Consider the following 22,909-nt stretch of genomic DNA (forward strand, 5'->3'; position numbering starts at 1 on the left):
GGCGACAGGGATGGATCACTTGATGCTTACCTGTTCTGCGCATTCCCTCTGAAGCACCTGGCATTAGCCGCTGTGAAAGACAGGATACTGGGCTAAGTGGACCATTGGTCCATAGATAGATCCAGTATGGCTGTTCTTATGTTCTTAATAATGATCCAATGCCTCTGCATGGTTTGAGGACTGTTTTTCTACTGAAGTGTAAAATGAAGGTCCTGACCACCAAGTGTAACTGAAAATACTACAGTACTTATCACAAGCCCAAATTCCAGAGTCTATATTCTTTTTACACTCCATGCATATCTAAATTCACTCTCTACATCTACCTAAATTCCCCTGATGTTTAAGATACACACAATGTTCTTCTTCACTTCTTCCCAAAATTGTTGAGCAGTGGTGTTGCATAGTTAAATTAAACATGCCTGCATTTCAGTGGTGGGCCTGCTCTTCCATTTGTATGAGTCTGTGTATATACACACCAAGATCCTACTCTGATAGGTGCCATTGGATGCCGCAAAGATGTAAATAAATAAGAGGAGTGTGTGTGTGTGTCTGTCTGTCTGTCTGTATGTGTGCATGCGCTTGTGTGTATGTGGGTATTTTGCATAGAATACAAGATAATGTGGGATAAAGGTTTATACGATTAAGTATGGAATGGGAACATCATTCACGAATACTGAGAGAACAAATGAGTTTTGTAGCTCCTCCCAAAGAAGTTCTGATAAAACCCTTACACCACACCTCACCATCACATATCCTATATATGTCACATTTATAGAAAAACCACATTTAGTTAAATATGTTTATAGCAACTATTTTTTGTATCCCTCCAACCTGTAGTGAGGTTTCCTAGTTACCATTAGTCTAAATGTACAAGGTTCAGAGGGGAGACATAAAAAAACTCTAAATATTACCTAAAATAGATTGTCTATAAATAGCGCTGCCATGACTTTAAGTAAATTTATCTTGGAGCCTTCCAGGGCTAGACGTGAGTGCTGGGCCCCATTGGAATTCTGGAAATAACTCTGTCCAAACTATAATGCTTTTGTTGCTAATCCTGCAAGGATATGAGATATTAGAAGGTATGAAAAACTTGTCATGGGGACAGGTGTGAATCTGGCCCATCCTGGGTCTCAGGTAGGAGACATTTTGGGAGGAAATTCCATATTTAAGTGGGAGAAGGCTGAAACGTTTCTGTGGCCAATTGATGACGTTTTTAAATGACAGCTATTTGAAGCTGCTCAGAGATCTGGAATGTTCAAATGAGTCCTGAAGGATTAGGTAGCAAAGGGCAAGAAAGATGGTCAGCGGTTTACATCACATGGCTCTACGTATGTGGATATATATCTGTGCCGATAGGTGGATTCACAGATTTATATCAATAGTGGGCGTAGCAATAAGGTTTGATTTGTGTGTGTTCTTCTAAAACATTTTGACATCCTTTGGAATGAAAGGGATGATACCAATGTAAAGTATCATTACCATTTATTTATTATAGGCCTGATCCAAATCCCAGTGAAGTCAATGAGATTATTTTCATTGACTTCTATAGGCTTTGGATCAGGCCCTGTCTGCCTATTTAATAATGTTGTCACCTACTTATTCTTTTCAAACAACCACTACTCACTATGACATGAAGCTGATCCATCCCTTAATTATTTCTGTTTCTTCATAGGCAGGAATGGTGCTGAGATGTGGATACTTCTGGCTTGGTTTATTTCTGGTGCCCACTGCGTGCCTTGTTAAAGATGTGGCATGGAGAGCGTAAGTTTAAAGGATACAACAGTAATTATATTTGTTGTAGAAATCATTCTTAATCTATTGTTTATTCAGTTCCGTTTCTTTCAATCACACAATTACTAACACTTTATCTAAATGCTAAATTATAGTGACATTCATAAAAGAATATTTATAGAATCTAACTCAAAAGCTGTGTGAGTTCATCATCTGTAATAACACAAGCAATATAAGTGGATTAATAGCCAAGATATCCATGAAGTACTTTCCAAGGATACATGCTTCACTGTGGTCAATAAAATTCTTTCTTGTTGTGATTATTTGCATTGTATACTTCTAACAGGCCAATGGCTTCAGGCCCCAAAGGTGTCCTGTCTGCATTAAAGGGTACCAAAACTTTATTCATTTTGGCTAGGTATCCAGAAAGTGGAACGTAACAGTACGTTAATTTGTAGGCAGAGAAACAGTGGCTCTCTGTATAGATAATTATTTTGTATTTTGTCTGGCCGTTTCATTTTAAGTCTGTTAGTCTTGCAAACACCCACTGGCTTGTCAGCTACTTTGAGGCCTCTCCTTCTACAGTGAGGCTTCCTGGACATAGTTGGGACAGAGGACAATAGTCCTGGGACTTGACTGTTGGAGAAAAGTCCTAATGACTCTTTCCCTCACACAAGAAAGATCAAGTGTAGCTGAGTTGGAAGCATTGAGGAAAGTAACAGACTCAAAGAATGTAGAGATGAAAGAGACTGATTTCATCATCTACTCCATCTCCTTGCAAAGCAGGATTGTTCTTTATTGTAGAATTACTGATGTTTTTGTCTAGTCTAGTTTTAAATGTCTCAAGCTATCAGGTTTCCACTTCTTCCCTTGGAAAATGTCATATTCCTGACTGTTAAGATCTGTTAGGCTTTTTTTCTTGATATTCAGCCTAAATTAAGTGATTCTCTTGGACTCAGAATATAGGTACTGTTTGTATCACTATATTAGCAGCTCCTTTCTGTTTGAAGAAGAATAATGATGATCTGAAGAAAGCATTATCATTATGTTCCTTATTAAAGGTACTGCCATGTTTCATTATGTTCTACAGAGGAAAGCTCAGGGTTCTTCCAGGCTTGGGGCTAGAATTGCAGATCCTCACTAGAGTGGAATAGGAGGATAGCAAGGTTAATATGTGATTTGTCACAAAGCCATAAGGTGAAAGCCTCGTAACCTGTAATCTGTACACCCTGGATCAAGCTCCTGGGCAGCTGAGGAAATCTCCTTTTTAGGAGGAAGAGTAGAAGGTACAGAAGGAATCGAGAAAATACAGTAGAGAGTAAGACAACTTCCCCAACACACACACACACATCTCAAATGTCAGTATAAAAGGATAAATCAGGCTACATGTATAGATACTGTAAATGTGTTTTTCTGTGGGCTCGACAGTAATGCAAAATTAAATTGTTGTACTTGCCTACCAAAAATCAATAACAATTTTTTTTAAATATTTCCTTTCTCTCCATTAAAGTTCATTGGATTAACTTTCATGAGCTGCATTACCATGCCTAGCGTTAATGTCAGTAATATAACATTTCCATTGGAGCCTGATATGATTTAATATGGGCATTGTACTGCAGTGTTTTTGTTGTATTCAATGAGACTTCTCTGTTGAAAATGGTAGAACAAGTCCAACAATTACTGAGGCCAAAATGTCCAACTTGAGAACCTAAAGTAAGGCATGTAAGTTGTCTGATTTCACCTCTGAAAATCTGGTCAGTTAATTAGTGTGACTAAGGCCCCAATCCTGCACTGAGTTTACTCACTTGGAAGTCAGTGGGACTACTTTCATGATTAAAGGTATGTATGTAACTGTTTGCAGGAACCGGTCTTAAATATGGATTTAGGTGTCTAACATTAGCCAGCTGAGTTTTGAAAATGTTTGTCTAGACAGTTAGTGCAGGTCAAACTTGTGTCCTCAAGTTGCCCTCTCTTCTTATCAGTGCTCAGGCTAAAGCATTGTAAAATCTTATAAAGGGCCAGTCATCAGAAACTATTAGTCATTAAATGTCTATTACTGACTTAGCCTGAATAATTCTTCTTTGTGTATTTTTTAGTGAGATTTCAGCAACAGTGTCTTTTCACTAGTTCAGATCAGGAATGTAAATAGATTGTGAAGCTCACTAGACAAATATAGATTGATTTACTGGGTATTGTCAACAGATTTTAAACAGGAGGCCCCTATCACTGTTAAGCAAGGAATCTGTTCTCCCAAACAAGATTTTTTTAGACGTTGCTGTAAAATTAACACCATTAACATTTAAACTAGGATAAATGAAATGACACAGCTATCAGCACTACCATATGTAAGGAGTAAAGGTCTGTTTCCTTTTCAAGAGGCTTGCCATGCAAAACTTGAGCTATGACCAAAGCCCCTGGAAATTAGAGGGACTAGACAGATTTTTTCTGCAGCAGGGACTACATGCTGCTGTCTATAATTCAGCAGAATCCATTGTCAGACATAAAATTCCAGAAGCTCTGGCTTTTCATGGTCATGGAGTTTACCCCTTTCAGTTCCTTTTGGACATGAAACATATGTCCACAGAAAGGGCATTCCTGTGACCCAAAAGACATATGCTAAATTTCAGTACGGAATGCTGCCAGAACAGAGTAAGTGCAGAGTACAGTTTACATCTGGTAGAATACTGAAAGGGACAAGAACAAGTATATTTCCAGACCCATGCAAATCTTTTTATTTCTAAACGGGGACACTATCCCATTCTAGAAATTTGTTATGTTGGCAAGTTTCAGCTAGGTTTATATTTCCTTTGTTATGTAGGCTACAGTTGTCAACATACCTCTTATCTCCCATGTTCCCTGCAGCTCTGTGCCTGAAACCTCTTTACTGAATCAAGAAAATGTGGAAAATTTTCCTTTCTTTTCAGAAAGAGGAGGAAGCTTACTATTAAGTTCTTGGCTCTAATATCACATTGTTAACTCTGGACCCAATTTCCTAATTTCAGCTTGGGGAAATATATAGGGGTTGTTTCTTTCTTATAAAAGTCCAAATTCTTACTCCCTGGGGAATTCTGCACCAAAATATTAAAAATTCTATACCAAAAATTTAAAAACTCTGCATCCAATATTTTAAAATTCTACATATTTTATTTATCAAAATGACACAATATAATCCTGTCAGTTTCAATTATTTTGGTAATTTATTTCAAAATACCTGTCAGCAACTGTGTGTGTAACAATACAGACAAAAAAAATTCAGGAATTTTTTTTGACATATAGATTCCTTACTAGGCATATTAATACAGAACTTTGAGTAATTCATTTAAACTACAATACAGAAGCATATTTCCTGTACCCGTCAGAAGCAGTAAAAAGGCTTGGCGGAGTCAAGGGTAACGGAGAAGTTGAGGGAAGGAGCCTGGGAGCAAACCTGGAGGGTTGTTGGGTGTGGGTGGGAGAAGTATGGAACAGGGAGGTTTGGGGGGGGATTATTAGGGAGGTGGGGAGCCTACCCCAGGCAGACATTGGCCGACCCCATGCCTCTCCCATTCAGTCAGGCACATCTGGCCCCGTCCCTGTGTGTCCCTGCACTCCCTAGCCCCTGTCTCCTTGTGGCCCTGCAGCCCCTCTCCCATTCAGCCGCTGGTTCAATGCTGTCACCCCACTAGCTCCTGAGCCTGCACCCCAGTCTGTCCCCCCACTAGCCCTTCTGAACCCCATTCTGTGACCTCCCCAGCAGCCCTGTGTGCCCCATTCTGGCCGTCCAGTGCCTCCTCACCAGGCCCTGCTGTGAGGAACGCAGTTTCTTTGGCCAGCTGCCCTCTCTTCCGGCACCTGGTGGGCAAAATGTGTAATTGCAGCACCTCTCCAGCAGAATCTATATTCTGAAGAGAAAAAAAATCTGCGGGGGAAATGAACTCTGTGCATGCACAGTGGTGCAGAATTCCCCCAGGAGTAAACTCTTTCAATAAGAAGCACTTACTAAGTTGAGTGGTCCACTGCAGTCACTGGGACTACTTGTGTGAGTAACTGCTACTCAGCACCAGTAAGGATTGCAGAATCGGGCATTTAAGGATACATGGGAATCCTTAGATGAAATAATTTGTTGCAGTGAATTGGGACCAGAGGACAAAAGTAATTAATATTGTTCTTGAACTATGTATCACTTAGTTGTGTTGTCAGAATTTCCAGGAGTCACCCATTAATTAATAAATCTTGAAATGCATAAAAGATCTAGGCCTTCTTAAGGCCAGATTGAGCCCATCTGCTCTGCACAATGGAGCAGATGAGGGGAGAACATAAAGAGCCTCTCTGCATCCTCCTTCCTTGCAGCCCTCTGCAGCAGCAGCTGGGCACAGATAAAATCCCTGGAGCACAGAAAATGCTCCATCTATGTGCCCCTTGGGCACAAAACACCTCAGAGGGAGGAAGGTGTGGCCACGGCAAAACTGGCATGGAGTTCAGGAAGGGAATATGGAACACCTACCACCAGGGTGCATCTGCAAATACGCCTCCAAAATTCCTCCAGCTCTTCCCCTAGGCTCTACACCACTCTGAACATGGGGGTGTGTCTAAAATGCTCAGTTAAATCTTGAATGCTTTTCTGTTCTACTCTCTTAACATTCTTGAAGAAAACCTGTTTTTCTACAGCACTTCTACTGCCTGGTAACCAATAATATGGAACAGGGGATTTCATAGTAATGAGAAATGATCCCAGCGCTAGGATATTTTGTGAAGTACAAGGCACAGCTGGGACCTGTCCCTTTCTTTTCCTGTTTCAAAGGTTAATTTCTGCCATTCTGAAAAAAGCAGTCCGGCAAAGTGCCTCTCCCTGCTCCCACTGAAGTCCATGGGAAGTTTGCCGTTGAATTCAATGGGAGCAGGGTAATGCCCTGAAGAATAAGAGTTTCATTTTGTAGCCCCTATTCTTTAGACATACATGGATGGATTATCATTAGCCTGTTTTACAAATACTAAATTCCCACCATTACTGTCTGTTTTAATGAGGTCCTTACTCCAAGAAATTATCCAATAATATGACAACAACATGGCTTTGTATCAGTACTTTCTAGATACCCAGCCAGGATGCAGTACCCGCATAGTCCATCGTTTTGTATTACTTAAAAATAACTTCGATGCTCTCAGACTTTAAGGCAACAATATTTTGTCATATGGTGAAATTTCTCAATGCATTGCTTGCTTTTACTGTACTTCACTAATTGGACTCTCTGTTGCTAAGGCCCCATTATGTTTACATTTTGGATTCAGTATTCACTCTGGGGAGAGAAAAGAAAAGCATCTCTCTAATCTCTTATGATGAATGGAAACTTGAAAAGATGAACATGGAGTCTTCGAAGAGATTGGATAGTTTGTACTTTTCCAGATTTCTCTCTATATGAAAGTAAATCTGAAGGATTTGTAAAGTTCCAAATTTATATAGACTTTAAAACTCCTCAAGTCTACAGTACTCGATATTGCCTCTTTTAAAGGCAGGAGATAAGTTCAAGGTCAATGTTTTAACATATTTAGTCAAATTAAGAGGAATGTGAAAGCAAAGTCAATTGGAAAGATTATAAGAGTTAATAGCCCAAAGCTTAAAGCAGGCTTTATCTCCTAAAAACTGTCTAAAGTTTCAGTTCTCAAAGAGGAGGATGAGTCTAATTATTAGTCTAAGTAGCCACAGTAACTTGAATCTAATTAATTTTTGTGCAGTTCTAAGTAATATAACATTCTTGAAACTATACAACTTTTTTAAAAATGTTCCTGTTACTCTATTTTCATTGCCTATCAGTATATGTCCATGCTACCATTCAAGCTTTATCCCTCTCTTGATGTGGGTGTATTTATTTCTATTTTCAAGTATACTGCTAATGTATGTTGGTAGGACTGTATTCTTTAATACTATGTGAGTCTCCTTTTCCTTACAGCCTCTCATATTCCTCCTCTCTAACCCTTCGATCTCTAGCTGCCTTTTCTTTTATGTTCAGGTGCATGTTTAGGCCCACATTTGCAAAAGTGGCCTTTCACTATGGGTGCCTCCACTTTTGAGACTTGGGGCCTGATCCTGCACCATTTATGTTACTGAGAGCTATGGCTGCTTAGTCAAACCGTGGGTGCCTAAAATTGGGTATGCAAAATTAGAGGTCAGTTTTGAAAATGCTGTCTTAAAAATAAGTAAATAAATAAATAACAGTACCTGTAGTATCAGCAAGGACTTTTTGTCCACAGTAGTGAGGGTTTTTAGCAGGAGGAATAATGAAAATCATGGAATTAATAATATGAATGTATCTTGGTTATCTTTTAATGATGTGTACATCAATCAGTACCTCCCCATAATGCAAACAGATTAAAACTATGTTTTGGATTATTGGGTGTAAATTACATCTCTCTGTCTGCCTAGGATGTCTTTGTCATCTCTGGAATTGGAACATACCATTTTAATACTGAGAGGCAAATACTTTATCTTTTCAAGTCTATACTGGTGTCTCAGGCAACTTGACTCCATTTTGTTTCAAGTGTATTTTGCTGTCATATATAAATCAATATTATCTCCTGGGATACTCTTTCTCCATTAAGTGACATAGAAGAGGAGGCTGAAACTGTCCATTGGAGAAAGATATTCCTGATTTTTTTTTAATTACTTTGTGAGAACTAGATTCTCCCCTCACTTACACAAGCATAATTCAGGAGTGATGCCAGTGAATGATGATGTAAGTGAGACCTGAAACAAGGCCCAAGTCTCTTTACTCCAGAGACCCAAGCATGTATAAATTCTAGTTATGCCTGTGGTACAAAAATTGTTCTTTGCATGCCAAACCCAAGGAAATAGGACACAGCCAGTCCTGTTACTTTATTTCTGGAAGCTGATTGGGGAGGGAAGTATCTTTTAAGTCTAGCAAAATTGGAAATACTTATGACTGGTTCCCCCCGGGGTGCCACCTGAAACTGAGGTACCACTGAGCCCTCTGACCCCCCAGCGTGGGCTCCCTTTCACATTGTACTGCTGTGATAAGCTGCAAAGCCCTCCAGCCTCACTTTCACCAGCATTCACACAGGTATGGACACACCCAGCTGCAGTTACACGCAGGCTCTCTAACCACCAGCTTCCCAGCCTAGACCCCAGAGCAGTACCATCCTGTCCTGGTCAAATCTAGCCAGTATATGGGTTTAATACCCGGTCTGCCTCTCCCTCAATGTGAAGAGGACAATGCACACTTGTGGTAACCAAGCAGAGATTTCCCCAAGCACACCTGTCAAAGCTCACTGGTTTGGATTAAAACATAAAATACATTTATTAATTACAAAAGAGAGATTTTAAGTGATTATAAGGGATAGCAAACAGATCAAAGCAGATTTACCTAGCAAATAAACAAAAAACGCAGACTAAGCTTAATATACTAAATAGATTGGATATGAATTAGCAGATTCTCAGCATAACTGATGGTACAGGCAGATTTATAGATTCTTAAGGCACAAGCTGCACAAGCTTGGGTTTCTCAGATCTTCATACACAGGCTAGAAATCCCTTTAGCCTGGGTCCAGCACTTCCCCCAGTTCAGACTTTGTTCCTCAGATGTTTCAGGAGTCCTCTAGTGTGGGGAGTGAAGCACCACAGATGATGTCACTCCCTGCCTTATATAGCTTTAGCATATGGCGGAAACCTTTTGTTTCAAAACTTGGTTCCCAGAGCAGTTTTGGAAAAATACTGATATCCCAAGATGGAGTCTAGGATCATGTGGTCTGGTCACATGTCCTTGTAGAGTCATAGCAGCCATTACTTACAAGCTGTTTGGAGTGTTCCAGGAAGGCTCACCAGGTGGTTGATAAACTTCTCCTAAGGCCTATTGTTTTCCCTAATGGCTCATTGCCCTGAATAGGCCCTTCCCAACCAGCTATCTAGACAGAAAGCATCTTGCCTAGTGGGTGTCACCCAGGTATAACTACATTTGAAATACAGATACATAGTCAATATTCATAACTTCAGATGCAAAAATGATACATGCATACAAATAGGATAATCATATTCAGCAAATCATAACTTTTCCAATGACATCTCACATGACTTATCTTGCGTAAAACACATCATAATTATGCTATAATCATATTATAATCATATCACTATGAAGAATACGGGGTGCAGTGTCACAATACTCATAAATGAAAATTAGAAGGTTTGAATGGCAATGATTATCTGAGACTGTAATCAGGTTTTCAGTGCACCGCAATGTGTGGCTCAAAGGACAAAATGGAATCATGCTTTACTTCAATGAATATTCAGTGAAACCCTGCTCTTTTGTTTGGATGACCGGGTCTTGAGCAGTCCCATGGCAGTGGTGTCAAGTCTCCGGAGTCCAGCAGCTCTGCACAGTTTTACAGAGACAGAGTGTTCTGTTAAAGAAGATGAACTATACTGAGTTTATAGTCTTTCAGTTCTGCCCTTTTCATGTAACATTACCCAGATATTATGAATCTGGACTAATTGCCATGCTTGTACACTCTTGCATTGCCCTATTTCCCAAATCTTCCCAAATCAAAGGCTCTGTGCCTTTTTTGTCTGAGAAGGAAATTTGGTCTTTTACAGCCATGTGAACGTTCATGTGTTTTTTGTTTTTGTTTTTTTGTCTTTTCCTTGTGATACAGGGCCAAGCATACCTACCATAAAACTTTGCTGGAGCAGGTTCAGGAGCTGGAAACTAAATCCAAAGAACTGGGAAAAGCCATGCTTCGTGATAGTAATGGAAAGAGGTGGGGCAATTCCATCCTAATTTAAAGAACAGATATTTCTCCTCCTTCACCCCCACCCCCAAGTTTTTTTTTTTTCATTCATACCTAATTCTAGGTGGGATCCTAAGTATCCTCCTCAATTTTATCCACACATTTCTTTTTTTAAATCCATCTTTTCCACTTCATTTCTCCTGTATTATTGCTGCATAAAGCCAAATTTGAGACTCCAACTCAAATCTCCTTCATAATGGCATGTACCACTACCACTTGGTCACCAGAGCAGATTAAACTAAGTTTGTTTATATTGGATGGTACCAGGGGTTTTGATCAAATGTTTGGATAAGAAAAAAAGTTGGCTATGACTTCGGACATGAAAAATTTTAGGCCAGCATTAAAAGGAGGAATGGAAAACAGAAAATAAGGTCTGCACTGGTACCAGGCCCGGTTTGTCTGACCTCGCAGCTTTTGTGCTCTCACTTTTCATCTGTAATTTACAGGGCTGTGAGTACAGACTTCTCAGCATGGTCATTTGCGCTTCTCCCTTCTAGCCACGCCATATGGACAGAACGTATTGCTGTTATTAAATGCTTCATTGTAAGGGAGCGTATATATTGTGTGGGAACTTTTGTCTTGTTTGAAAGAAGCTAAAGAAAATCATAGTGAGGCTTTTCCTTCAGACAGTTTCATTTACGTCTTTAGAAAGTGGCTCTGCCTCAGCAAATCGGAAAGCTCTCTGAGTTCAAAAAGGGTTTATAACTAATTCTTGTGTTCCTTAAACAATATGGCACCACATGACCTGCTAAGAAACTACATGATCATTAAACTGGATTTTAGCAAACCTTATAAACTAGCAAACTGAGTGGAATGGGGGTTTTAAAAAGATTTCATTCTTTCAGGGCAAGGTCATCCTTTGAGTCTTTGATGTCTATTCTAAGGTAAACTAATTGCCGTATTGTAGCTGCTGCTGAGGCAAGCTGGATAATAAATGTTCAGCTTCATTTCTCTACAGATAGTGCCTACCAAGTCACAAGTTGCCAAGAAGTGAATTTGCCACCATGACTAATACACTGAAAAGCTTTAGAGATTCCCTAGTATGAATTTTAATATGTTTGTATAATATGCCCTTAGTGCCCAGATCTCAGTCTCAAGGATCAAGTTCGAAGGAAAAATAGTACAAAACAAAAAGAAAAGAAAAAAACAAAATATGTAGAGGTCATTTTAATTAACAGTGAGTCACTTTCTGTCTTGCTGCTTTTGAGTACTACAAATGTATGGTTTTATTTATAAATCGCAGCCACATGCAAAGGTGCTAGGGTGAACCTAGAATCATTTAAAATGAATAAGCAACTTTAGTGAGCAAAGTCAACAAAAGTAAAAGGCTCAAACCAAAATTTTGAAACTTGAGGACCTAAAATTAGATGCTTAAATAAGAATGGGCTAAATTTTAGTGGTGCTGAGCAACCACCTTGGGTTCAGTGGGAGCTGAAAGTGCTCAGCACTGTTCAGAATCAGGCAAAAACTTGTTTAAAGATATATGCTTTGCACCGTGAACTAATAGTCAACAATCTCAAATCCTGTTGGACCAATGGAAATGAATTGGGTCCAAAGGACTCCTCTGAGAACAAGTAGTCTTTAGCCCCCAGGCATTCAGTTCTGTGAAACTGTTAGGGAATCTGCTGTGAGGGGGTTCATGTATTTGTACAGAATACGCAATTGTATTTCTGTGTTATGTTGGTTTGTTTTTTACTGACAATATTAACTGTCTGTTATTGACACCACTAGAGCGGGGGGGAAGTAAAACTGTTGTCTTTGCATAATGCCTCTCTGGGTTGTGAAACCAGGAGGAAATGCCATGAATAGTCATCAAGAAGCAGTTTATGTGCACATGTGTCTCCTAGAATTTGATCGGCTTCCCCGTTTATGTTTACACATTGTTGTGGCTTTTTGTAAATTTAACATCTGTGTTGTAATTCATTCAGATATCGCATGTTTTCATAGCCTTTTATTTTATTGCATTCTCACTGCAAACACTTTAATCTGCATTCCTCCTCCATATAGATTCACTTCATTCTCGAAACGCTTGCATGGAGATGATGTAAGGAATCCTCCTGGCCCTCCTTCCCAACCCCAACCCCCCACCCCATGCATTTTTTTTCTCCCTCCTAATTGCTCCCAGATTTTCTGGGTGGTCCATCTGTGAAGTAGATAATGGTGGAGTGCCTCAGTCTGCTAGAGGTTGGTGTGTCATGCTTATGATGTGGCCTCCTGAGTGCTCCTTGGAATTATGTCTTTTATCTCCTTTGTTTGTCTGCTGGCTCTTTCACACCTGCTTGAAATCATGTGCTGTTCCTTTGGGAAAGGAGGGAGATGGGAAAGTGGCGTACTGGGAATTTCCTTGAGCTGCAGTCTCTCTCATTTGGCTATATGTTTTTGTTTTTTTAAATTTCCTGAGGGCTGCTGGGAATCAGGTGCGCTGTGATTTGTGCTCCTTTGCTTGCTCCTGCTGGGTGCCCCCACTGATGGCATGATATTTCTGTTTACCCTGGGACTACCTAGGAAGGGAAGTGAGTAACTAGAATCCACTTGTTTCTAGTGCGGTGGGTAAAGCTATATTAAAACTGCGCAGGACTGCCAGTTCTAAGTAAATGTTAGCACTTGTTGGAAGTGTTTCTGAAAACATAGCCACTAGATGTATGCTTTGTTCAGGCAGTGCTGGGAGATAAGCTGGCTGTCATCAGGATCTGCTTTCCTGTCCCATGTGGTGTACACTATTTTTGTATAGTGTCTTTCACAGAAAAGTATCACAAAATACTTCACACTCAATTAAAGATAAGAGAGGGACTTATGAGCACTTATGCAAGTATGAGGTGCACATTCTGAATGTTACAAACTTTTCAGCTTAACGGCAAGTGATTCAATAACCGCATGAAGTCATGAGTGCACATGGCATTATGGAGTGGGGCACAAATTATCTTCTGGGTTGCAGTTGGGCTTGTTTTGGTTTTTAAAACCTGGGTAGGATGGCACCATGGACTACACTCTGGCCTTGGGTAGGTTCTCAGTGGGAGCCTTGCACACGTATCCAAAATCAGAATATCTATACGAAACAGACTTGTCATTGTAATGTTTGAGATGAATGAAAACTAAACAGCTCCCCTTCATTGATTACATTAAACTCATCTTAATCTTAACCCCATCTGACTAGTTTCTAGAACCTAAATCATTTTTATTCATGACCTAAATACTAAGGGCAAAATTCTGCCCTTACTCACCAGTTTTGTGAACAGCAGGCGAGTTAAGGAAACAGCAGAGCCAGCCATATGTTCGGTTTAGTGAGCCATCCTGCCTGTGCAGGGAAGTAGAACAACACACTCTGCACCCTAAACCTTCACAATCCTCTGTGCATGCAGTGGGAGTGGATGCTTTGCCATGCCCCCAAGTCAGCAAGCTACCTGTGGAGGATCTGCAAGCTCATTAGCCACTCCCTAATTTGACACTCAAGAGACTGCTGGGCTGGAATCCAGTGCAGCTGCAATGTGAGTGTGCCTTGGTCCGGGAAGGAAATAGTCTCCCTGGCACACTCACGTAACAAAAGGCAGGATTTAGCACTAAATTTACATGAGTTTGGAGAGGTGAGGGGGCAATTTACATGCCAAAGCAAACATGGACACCTGACCAAAGGAGCTATGTGAAATTTACATGAAGAAAACAAACACATTTTCTACCAATCCACATACATAAGTGACTGAAAATAACTGGGGAGAAATTTTTGAATTAAAACTTTTTAATACCCAAATCATGGCGCAAAAAGGGCCAAATCTAGAGGGTCATATTTAGTTTGTTCTCTGTCTAACGTCTCATTGAAATCAGTGCGAGTTTAGTCTGAATAAAGACTGATTAGGGACCAAAATGACTTTTAGCTTGAAAATCCATGTCCGTTTATTATCACTGTGTCCAACCAATAGGCAGTGAATAAAGCAGTGCAATACTTTGCTTTGTGAAAGTGAATTTTGATATTCAAGAGGGTTTCTATGTCTCAGACTTGCATAGAGAACTTCCTTCAGGGTTTATTTATTGGGGGTTAGGAGATTTTTATTTTATACTGAATAATATTGATGCTTTAATAGTTTACTCGACCCTTTACAAGGCGCTGAAGGACTTGTCTGGGTTATAACCGCAAAGTGTCCAAATCATTTAGAAAAGGGAAAGAATTCCCCCAAATCATTTAGAACTGTGATGCAACATTACCCTTGCCCTATGTAAAATAACACGTGAACAGGCAAAATAGTTTTCTGAGCCAACCAGGCACAGGCCTGTTCTTTGAGTGTATTTCTATGCAGGATTTTTCATTACACGTTGGCTCTTATGATTTAAACTCTCTTTAAAGTCACATTAAAAGACAGCTATTTTTATCATCAGGTAAGAAACCAACACTGTTTTTTAGTGCAGTTTAAAGAGCAGATCCTCACTCTGTAGTGTCTCTGTCCAACAAGCAGCTGCATTGTGGTTAAGATTCTCTTTCATTTAAGTGCTTTTTGCTGAGTCCGCCTTACAGTGTTGCTTTGGTAAAAGGAACTGCATGACTAGCCTTCCCTCCTTAGAGCAAGCGATCTTGTTCATCTTCTTTTCTGCTTTACTTAGTCCATGAATGCAGATGCCTATCTAGTCATTTCGATAGCTGTAGGACCCCATCAGTGCTCAGCCAGCTGACACAGGAACTTATGGAGGCTTGCTCACTCAATAGGCCCCTTGAGAGAAGAAGGAGTAGAGTCAAGGAAATCTGACTCAGCCCCCTTCCTGTGTATTGTAGCCTAATGCTGTAAACCCCCCAGTCTTACAAAGGCAAAAATAGAATTGCTAAAACATATTTTAAAACAAGCCTCTGCGTAAATTAAGGGCCTGATCCTGCTGCCATTGAAGTCAATGGGAATTTTTCCATTAACATCAAGGTTTGAGCTCGTGATATTTCCAAGTACTAGCCTTTTGTCATTTTGTATTGATGCATTTCAATCAGCATACAATTGAGAGAGGGAGACCGTTTCAGTAAAGCACTTCAGATCAACAGGAACAACAGAATGGTCTTGATCTTATTAAACACAAATACACTTCTGTGTTGCAAGCTGGTAAATTACATTGTATACACTGTGCCAAATTCTGATCCTGTTTACATGTTGACTTCAGTGGATTTACTCAAGATTTACACAACTCTGAGATCGGCATCTGGCCCATCTTGTGCAGCTGAGCATAAAATTAGGTTGCAATTGAGAGGTATATTTTCTTTTTGAGGTTTAGGGCTTCTTAGCAAAATTTCCAGATGTTCTTCATACCATTTCAGGAAAGGAAAGGAAAGATTTCTCCATCAACGTACACAACAAAGTGACTGTCATTTATGCTTTTTTCTCCCAGTTTTTCTACCAAAAAGATATTAGACTCTTTTTACTAGCAAAATGCATATAAAATGAGATCAATGCTCCCTCTCTCTCTCTCTCTCTCATATATATATATAATTGTTTTATTTTATGCTATCTCATTTTATCTGGATATAGGTAAAGAGAAATGACGGGTTTTTCTTCATTTTCATATGTATTGTTAATTTCTGGTGCTTCGACCCCTCTGCCTAAGGCATTTAAAATCACAGGGCTTGATCCTGCTTTCAGTTGGGAAGCATCTCAGCAAATCAGCTATAGCCCTGGCAAAGATAAACATAGTGATTGATTTTTTTTCCAAGTGACAATTTGCTAGATCAAGCTTAAGCCTTTTAGAACAAACTAACAGAATTATACTTGATCCCTCTACAGTACAGTAGGTTCACATCACATCACGTTGATAATTCCTATCAAATAATTATCCTTCAAAAATAGCAAATAAAGTTTAAAAAAAAATGATCCAGCGTGAGGCTTAAAGCTGTGATCAAATTTGCTGACTACCTCAGAGCTGAAGGTGGTACAAACACACAGGAGAAAATTAAGCTGCAAATTGAAATGGAAAGGTGGGAACAGTGGGGACAGAACAAAAGGAGAATGAGTACTGATTAAGGGGCTAGTCTTCTCCCCAGTGCTTAATCCTGAGTTACTGGGTTAGGCTCTAGAGATCTCCACGGGGGAAGGGGAAGGAATCCTCCCTCCAGGCTGCACAGCAGGAGAACTGCTCCATGAACAACAGCTCCAGTCTAATGGCGTGAGCAGTCTCTTTGGCCTGAGTTCCTCCTTTGCCCACTCCCAGGGGAAAGGGAGGAGAATTTGCAGCCTGTATGTTTTATTATGACATACATTAGTAACAAAGGGTATGTCTACACTGCGAAGTTGTCGACAAAACTTTTTCTTTCACGGGTACTTTAACACCCACCCCACCCCAGCCCCCGCAAAAGACAGAAGTTTTGCAGATGCAAGTGACAGTGTGAACACTGCTTTGTCGGCAGGAGCGCTCTCCTACCGACAAAGCTAACGCCGCTCACGGGGATGGAAGTATTTTGTCAGCCTTGTTGCTAAAAGCTGTGTGGTGTAGACAAGAACAAAAAGTGCTATTTTAAGGGTTGCATTTAACAAGGGAAGGCTACATGGAAAATACTCCATACCCAGTAGAGCGATAAGGTGCGTGACGTAATATCTTTTATTGAACTAACTTCTATTGATGAGAAAGACAAGCTTTCAACCCACCTTGTCTCTCTCTCATACATATCCTGAGCCCCACATGGCTACAACTACACTGTATACATACTCAGTAGGCTGTTACCAAATACTCAATCAAACCAGATTTTTTTTTCAAACCAAGCAAATGCCGTAGCCTGCACTGAGAACTATGCCCAGACAGTGTCAAAATTCAGCCATTTTTACAGCTGGCATTCAAAAAAAATCTGGTAAAAGAGGTTGTTGGGGATGCGTTGGGGGGAGGGTGAGTGGCAGGGCAGGCTCCAGGCACCAGCAGAGGAAGCACGTGTCTGGGGCGGCACATACTAAGGGGCGGCATTCTGTCCATTCTTGGGGCAGCACAGTCCAAGCGGCTTTATTTTTTTGCTTTGGTAGTCCAAGCTTTTTTTTTTTTTTTTTTTTGCTTTGGGCGGCAAAAATGGTAGAGCCAGCCCTGGTGAGTAATTAACAAGAAAAGTATATTTCCTACCCTTACCAAAGTTAAAAATGATTGAATGGCGCTTGTTCATACTTTCCAATAACAAATCACCTTTGGACAGAGACCAAGCATGGAAAATTTCAACCTCAAAGGTGACTGTGTCCGAAACATAGGAGTGTGTAGGAAAAGCATGTTATAATTGGAACTGTATTGCAACCTTATCTATAGAGGATACTACCAGCACCCATGGTAAGTGCCAAGTGATGCACTTAGGGAGAAGAAGTAAATGGGGGCACTGATACTAAAGTGAGGATGGTTGGGAAGCAACCTGGTTTTCAAAGGTTTAAATTTAGCTGAAGCAGCACGGAGCAATCTTAACTCTGTGTTGGTGACGTTTTGGGACAGTTAATAGTAATGCACACGTGCCCACCTACACACACACCTATGAGTAGATAAAATATTTGAAGCACTTTGAAATGAAAGGTGCTATGACCATCTCAGGCTTATGGCTTTATTTGTATCTGTGCTGTCTATTTCTTTTTCCTAGGTGGGTAACTTACATTTATTATAGCAGGTGCCTGGTAGTACCTTTATAGTTAAGGTTACAATACAATTCCAGTTATAACAACCTGCAAAATGAAGGATGATCCTAGTGGTCTTTACAAGGCTATGAGTAGGAAAATATTATCTTCATCAAGACATAATTTGAAACAAAAAAAAGGACCCTAACCCTAAAAATCACTTCTACCCATGCAGCCTTGCTGACTTTCCTGAGTGTGGTTGCCTTGGTAGAAAAAGAAGAATTTGGCCCCAAATATCCATATAATACAGTTTCTGTGTAAACTGTTATGTACAATGCTAAAAGGAACTGTCAAGCATTTGAAATACAGTAAAACAAAGGCCTCCTGCTCCCAAGCTATTTCATAAACCATAACAATCGCATTGCTACTGCAACACCTGCATGTACGTTGTGTGATATTCTGAACCTTCGTAACATCCAATGAGGATAAACATATGGTAAAGCTATATGGGAGCTAAGCTGACCCAGGTGTCATATGTTTAACCTCTAGAAACCTAACTGCTACACTGTCATCGTCTCTAACGGGCGGCTCCAGGCACCAGCACACCAAGCGCATGCCTGGGGCGGCAAGCCGAGGGGGGCGGCCTGCCAATCACCATGAGGGCAGCAGTCAGGGAGCCGTCGGCGGCAAGCCTGCGGGAGGTCCACCGGTCCCGCAGTTTCGGCGGCAATTCAGCGGCGGGTACGCTGAATCCGCGGGACCGGCAGACCTCCCGCAGGCACGTCGCCAAAGGCTGCCTGACTGCCATGCTTGGGGCAGCAAAATACATAGAGCCGCCCCTGGTCTCTAAGGTACATAGAAAGAGGGAGAGGACAACAATACAATCAGTTGTTAAACTCACACTCTCCGGCTACTGATAAGTCTTTGTTTTGTGTTTAAAATAACTAGTCATTCTATTCTCAGAGAATTTTGAAAAATCTACTAGAATTGTAAAGAAGAAAAAATGCCCAGCTCCTGGATCACTCACCTACTGATCTAGGGCAACACTATGCACTTCTCTGCACTATCCAATTATACTTTATGCCCCAGCCATACTCTGGTGCTTAGTGTTTGTTGATGGTTCTTTGCATATTTACAGGAAGAAACAGAATCACTTGGCTAGTTTTTATTTCAGTCTCCCTACTTGAGTCATGACCTATTGATTATGTGCCTAGAGACTGACTTTGCCAAGAAAAGGCTGAAGATTTCGATTATACACTTCAGATATTGGTATCAAACACCCCTGCCATAAATGACTTCCTCAAGAACCTCTCTGGAGATCTCTGCTGATTACATAGCAGCTTCATTATCAGTAAAGTCTGTTTGCTTTTAAAATTAAAAAGACCTCCTACCCAGATTGATCTCACTGAGTAAAACATTCCATCAACCTGATGCAAGATAACCAAAAATAACACCTCCCCTTCATGAACTGCGACTGAGAGACAAACCAACACAAGCCCCTGGCTACTTGTGCGTATCATCATGACATGTAAGGGTCATTGTTTTTCTTGACACGCCAAAAACCCAGCTGATCAGTACTCAAATACCCACTTACCTATTCACTGAGAGTGAAATTCACACCTGTACAGGGTTCTCTCATAAATGGGCACGGTTTACAGCTCCTCTTAAGATCCGTGTTGTGGGCTTACGTGGGACTTAAGTAATGCCCAGGGTCTTGGTGAGTCCTCAGTACCAGGGTAAATGTCACATTAAACTAATTTCACAGGATTTGCTTAATCTAACTAGGTTCGCAGTCCATGAGAACCTTCCTTTCCATTCTACTCATTCTGAAGCCACCTCATGCCCCTCTTCTTCAGCCTTCTCTTGCTATTGCATAGCTCCATCTTCGCTTTTCCCCTTTTGGGAACTCACATAATACAGTTTTTGTTTTTTTTTAAATCAGCAAATTTTTTAAATCTTTATTAAAAGGAAAACAAATTAAATTGGCATTTGTGGCCTAGTGATAGTGTAGAGGGAATGCACTCAGACATCAGGGATATATGGGGGAGGGGTCCTCCTGTGAATCAGTCTCCTATGGCCAGTTAGGAAGCAATGTTGATGGGCTCTGAATGGGGGATATGATCCAACAGTGACCAGGACACCATAAGCGCTTAGATACTACGCTGGTGCTGGATGACATAGAAAAACCTTATATAGATCTTAGGGCGGGGGAGAGGATGAGTGTGATAAAGAAGTGAAAGAATCCTCCAAAATAATTGGTACACTCTAATAGCTGGGTAGGACTCTATTAACCAACCCCATGTGCCATGGTCATGCTGCTGTAAAATTCACTGTGTATAATCCTCTGATTAACCTTTAGTAGAAATTACTGTTAGAAAATGGGCTGATTCAGGGGAGCAAAGGGACCTATGAAAAACAATTATCCACATGTAAATGGTGTAGTGACTGTTAGAGATGACCAAAGCTGGAAGAAAAACCTGAACCTCTTCAACATGAGGCTTTGTTCTTTTCTCCTTCTCTTAACAGTGTATTGAAATGTTATTTTCAGCAACAGAACTGATGTCAACACAGAAACAGCAAAATCCAGGCTAAACTATTGGTTGGAAGGGGCAGATGAAACCCATAACTAGGTTTAAAAATCATGCAACCCATAGCAAAAGTTCTTAGCAACAGAAATGTTGAGGTACTTTTTAAATTATTTCTGAACTTTAGAAAAGCTACAAAGGGAAACTATCGGACTCACAACAAAGACTTCAGTTAGCTGAAGTTAAGGGGATCTGATTCTCCTCTCACACCTGCTTTGCACTGGTGTATTACCCCTGGCTTCAGAGGAGTTATTTCTGAGCGAGAAGGACCAGAGCCGAGGAAGAGACCTCAGACAAGGAGATATGTAACAAGATGTGTCACAAGCAGAAAGCAACATATTAAATCAGGACCCACTTACTAGTCCCTTTAAAGGGGGCAGAATTTCAGCTTGAACTATGAGGTTTTTCTGGTTTATATCATAGCTTTCCCATGTTTTAAATGTTGCTACTGCACAGAATAGAAGAAATTGTGATGCAGCACCTGCAGATAGAAGGGTAATGGGATTCATAGTTATTCAAGTCACAGAAAAAACAGCTGTGCATTTTCCTGTCCTGTTGGCTCAAACTTCTGTGTGTAATCCTCTATATTTTATGATATTTAGGAGTCTGTGGGTCATACTTTAGCCTTATATTTACTATGTATTCAGAGGGTAGAGGGATAGCAGCCAGAATACACACACATTTTTAAATTTTTACAATTTGTTTGCAGATTTTATGGCTCTGTCAAGGCTTTAATTACAAATATTACATTTCTTCCTGCAGGATACTGCAGGGGCAGGGAAAAACAAACCATCTCATATATTTGTGTTTGTATTGGACTAAACATTTTAAATAATCCAAACACGTTAGTTTAAGAAAAAATCCTAAATCATCTGGTCCATTATAAATAACCTGCCTATATTCTGCAGCTCTGCTAGCACATCACCACTGACATTCTGATGCAATTCTGAAAAAAAAATTTAACCCAACCAGTGCGTGTATTTTCCAGGGAGACTCTGTTTTAAGTGAGACATCTGCAGCCACTTTAACCTTCACTTCTTTGTGAGCCCTGCTTTTGCCACCAGCCAATTAGTGAACTCTGGAGGACTTTCTGGGTCAAGCTATACCAAGTACCTCAAATCCTCATTAACGCTAATTAGTGCTCAGTAGGTTAATTGGTGGTGAAGCTCATCTTTTTTTAATTACTCAAACAAATGAGCCAGCGGGACCTTGTGGTCAGCTGTGAATTATTCTGTTTGTTTTGATGCTCCTCATTTGAATGTGTAAAGCCAGATGTTTGTTGCCCATACTTAGGGCCTGTTTGCTTTTGTGGAGCAAAAAAAGAACAAAAACACTTTTTTAGCACAGTTAATAAGCATCTTAGCTGACACCTTAGAACAATTAAGACCCAGGATGCAAAAGTGACTTTGTGCATGGGATAGAAAAAGTCATCATTTGAAATGATAACATATCACCTTAAGATGTCCCTTCAATTCCTTATCAGATATAACAAACAAGTGCAATGTTATTGATATAGTCCAAAAAGAATCATACACATTGGAAATGGTAAAGACCTAGTAGGTTGTCTTGACCATCTCAGGCAGCCAGTGCAGGGAAATTCCCTATTCAATATATTCTCTATTGTTAATTCATAGAATCAAAGGCCAGAAGGGACCATTGTGTCTGACCTCCTGAATAACACCAGTCATAGAACTTTCCCAAAATAATTCCTGTTTGAACTAGAGCAGATCTTTTAGAAAGACATTTAGTCTTGATTTAAAAATTGCCAATGATGGAAAATCCACCACAGCCCTTGGTAAATTGTTCCAATGGCTAATTATTGACACTTAAAAATTTGCACTTTGTTTCCAGTCTGAATTTGTCTTGCTTGAGCTTCTAGCCAATGGATCATGGTATACCTTTGTCTGCTAGATTGAAGAGCCCATTAAAAAAATTTTATTCCCCTAGTAGGTGCTCACAGATTGTGATCTTAACTTTGTCTTTGTTGTGGTAAATAGATTGAGCTCCTTTAGTCTATCACTAAAAGGCAGGTTTTCTAATCCTTTAATCATTCTTGTGGCTCTTCTCTGAACCCACTCCAGTTTATCAACATCCCTCTTGAACTGTGGACACCAGAACTATCATAGTATTTCAGCAGCAGTTGCATCAGTGCCAAATACAGAGATAAAATAACCTCTCTACTCCTATTCAAGATTCCCCTGTTTACTCATCCAAGGATAGCATTAGCCCTTTTAGACACAGCGTCAAATTGGGAGCTGATGTTCAGCTCATTATCTACCATTACCT

General features: G+C 40.3%; 1 protein-coding gene across 3 annotated transcripts in view; it reads left to right on the forward strand.

The window, feature by feature from the left end:
• ATP8A2 (ATPase phospholipid transporting 8A2) overlaps positions 1–22,909 on the forward strand; it is a 584,689-nt gene that overhangs the window by 535,112 nt on the left and 26,668 nt on the right. For all 3 annotated transcript variants that reach the window (XM_034758733.1, XM_034758730.1, XM_034758731.1), the window contains exons 34-35: positions 1,673–1,761; positions 10,369–10,473. In XM_034758733.1, coding sequence (XP_034614624.1) covers positions 1,673–1,761; positions 10,369–10,473 — 194 coding nt within the window. The remainder of the gene's footprint in view (positions 1–1,672; positions 1,762–10,368; positions 10,474–22,909) is intronic.

This window comes from Trachemys scripta, chromosome 1 (genome assembly GCF_013100865.1).
Source record: "Trachemys scripta elegans isolate TJP31775 chromosome 1, CAS_Tse_1.0, whole genome shotgun sequence".
NCBI lineage: Eukaryota > Metazoa > Chordata > Testudines > Emydidae > Trachemys > Trachemys scripta.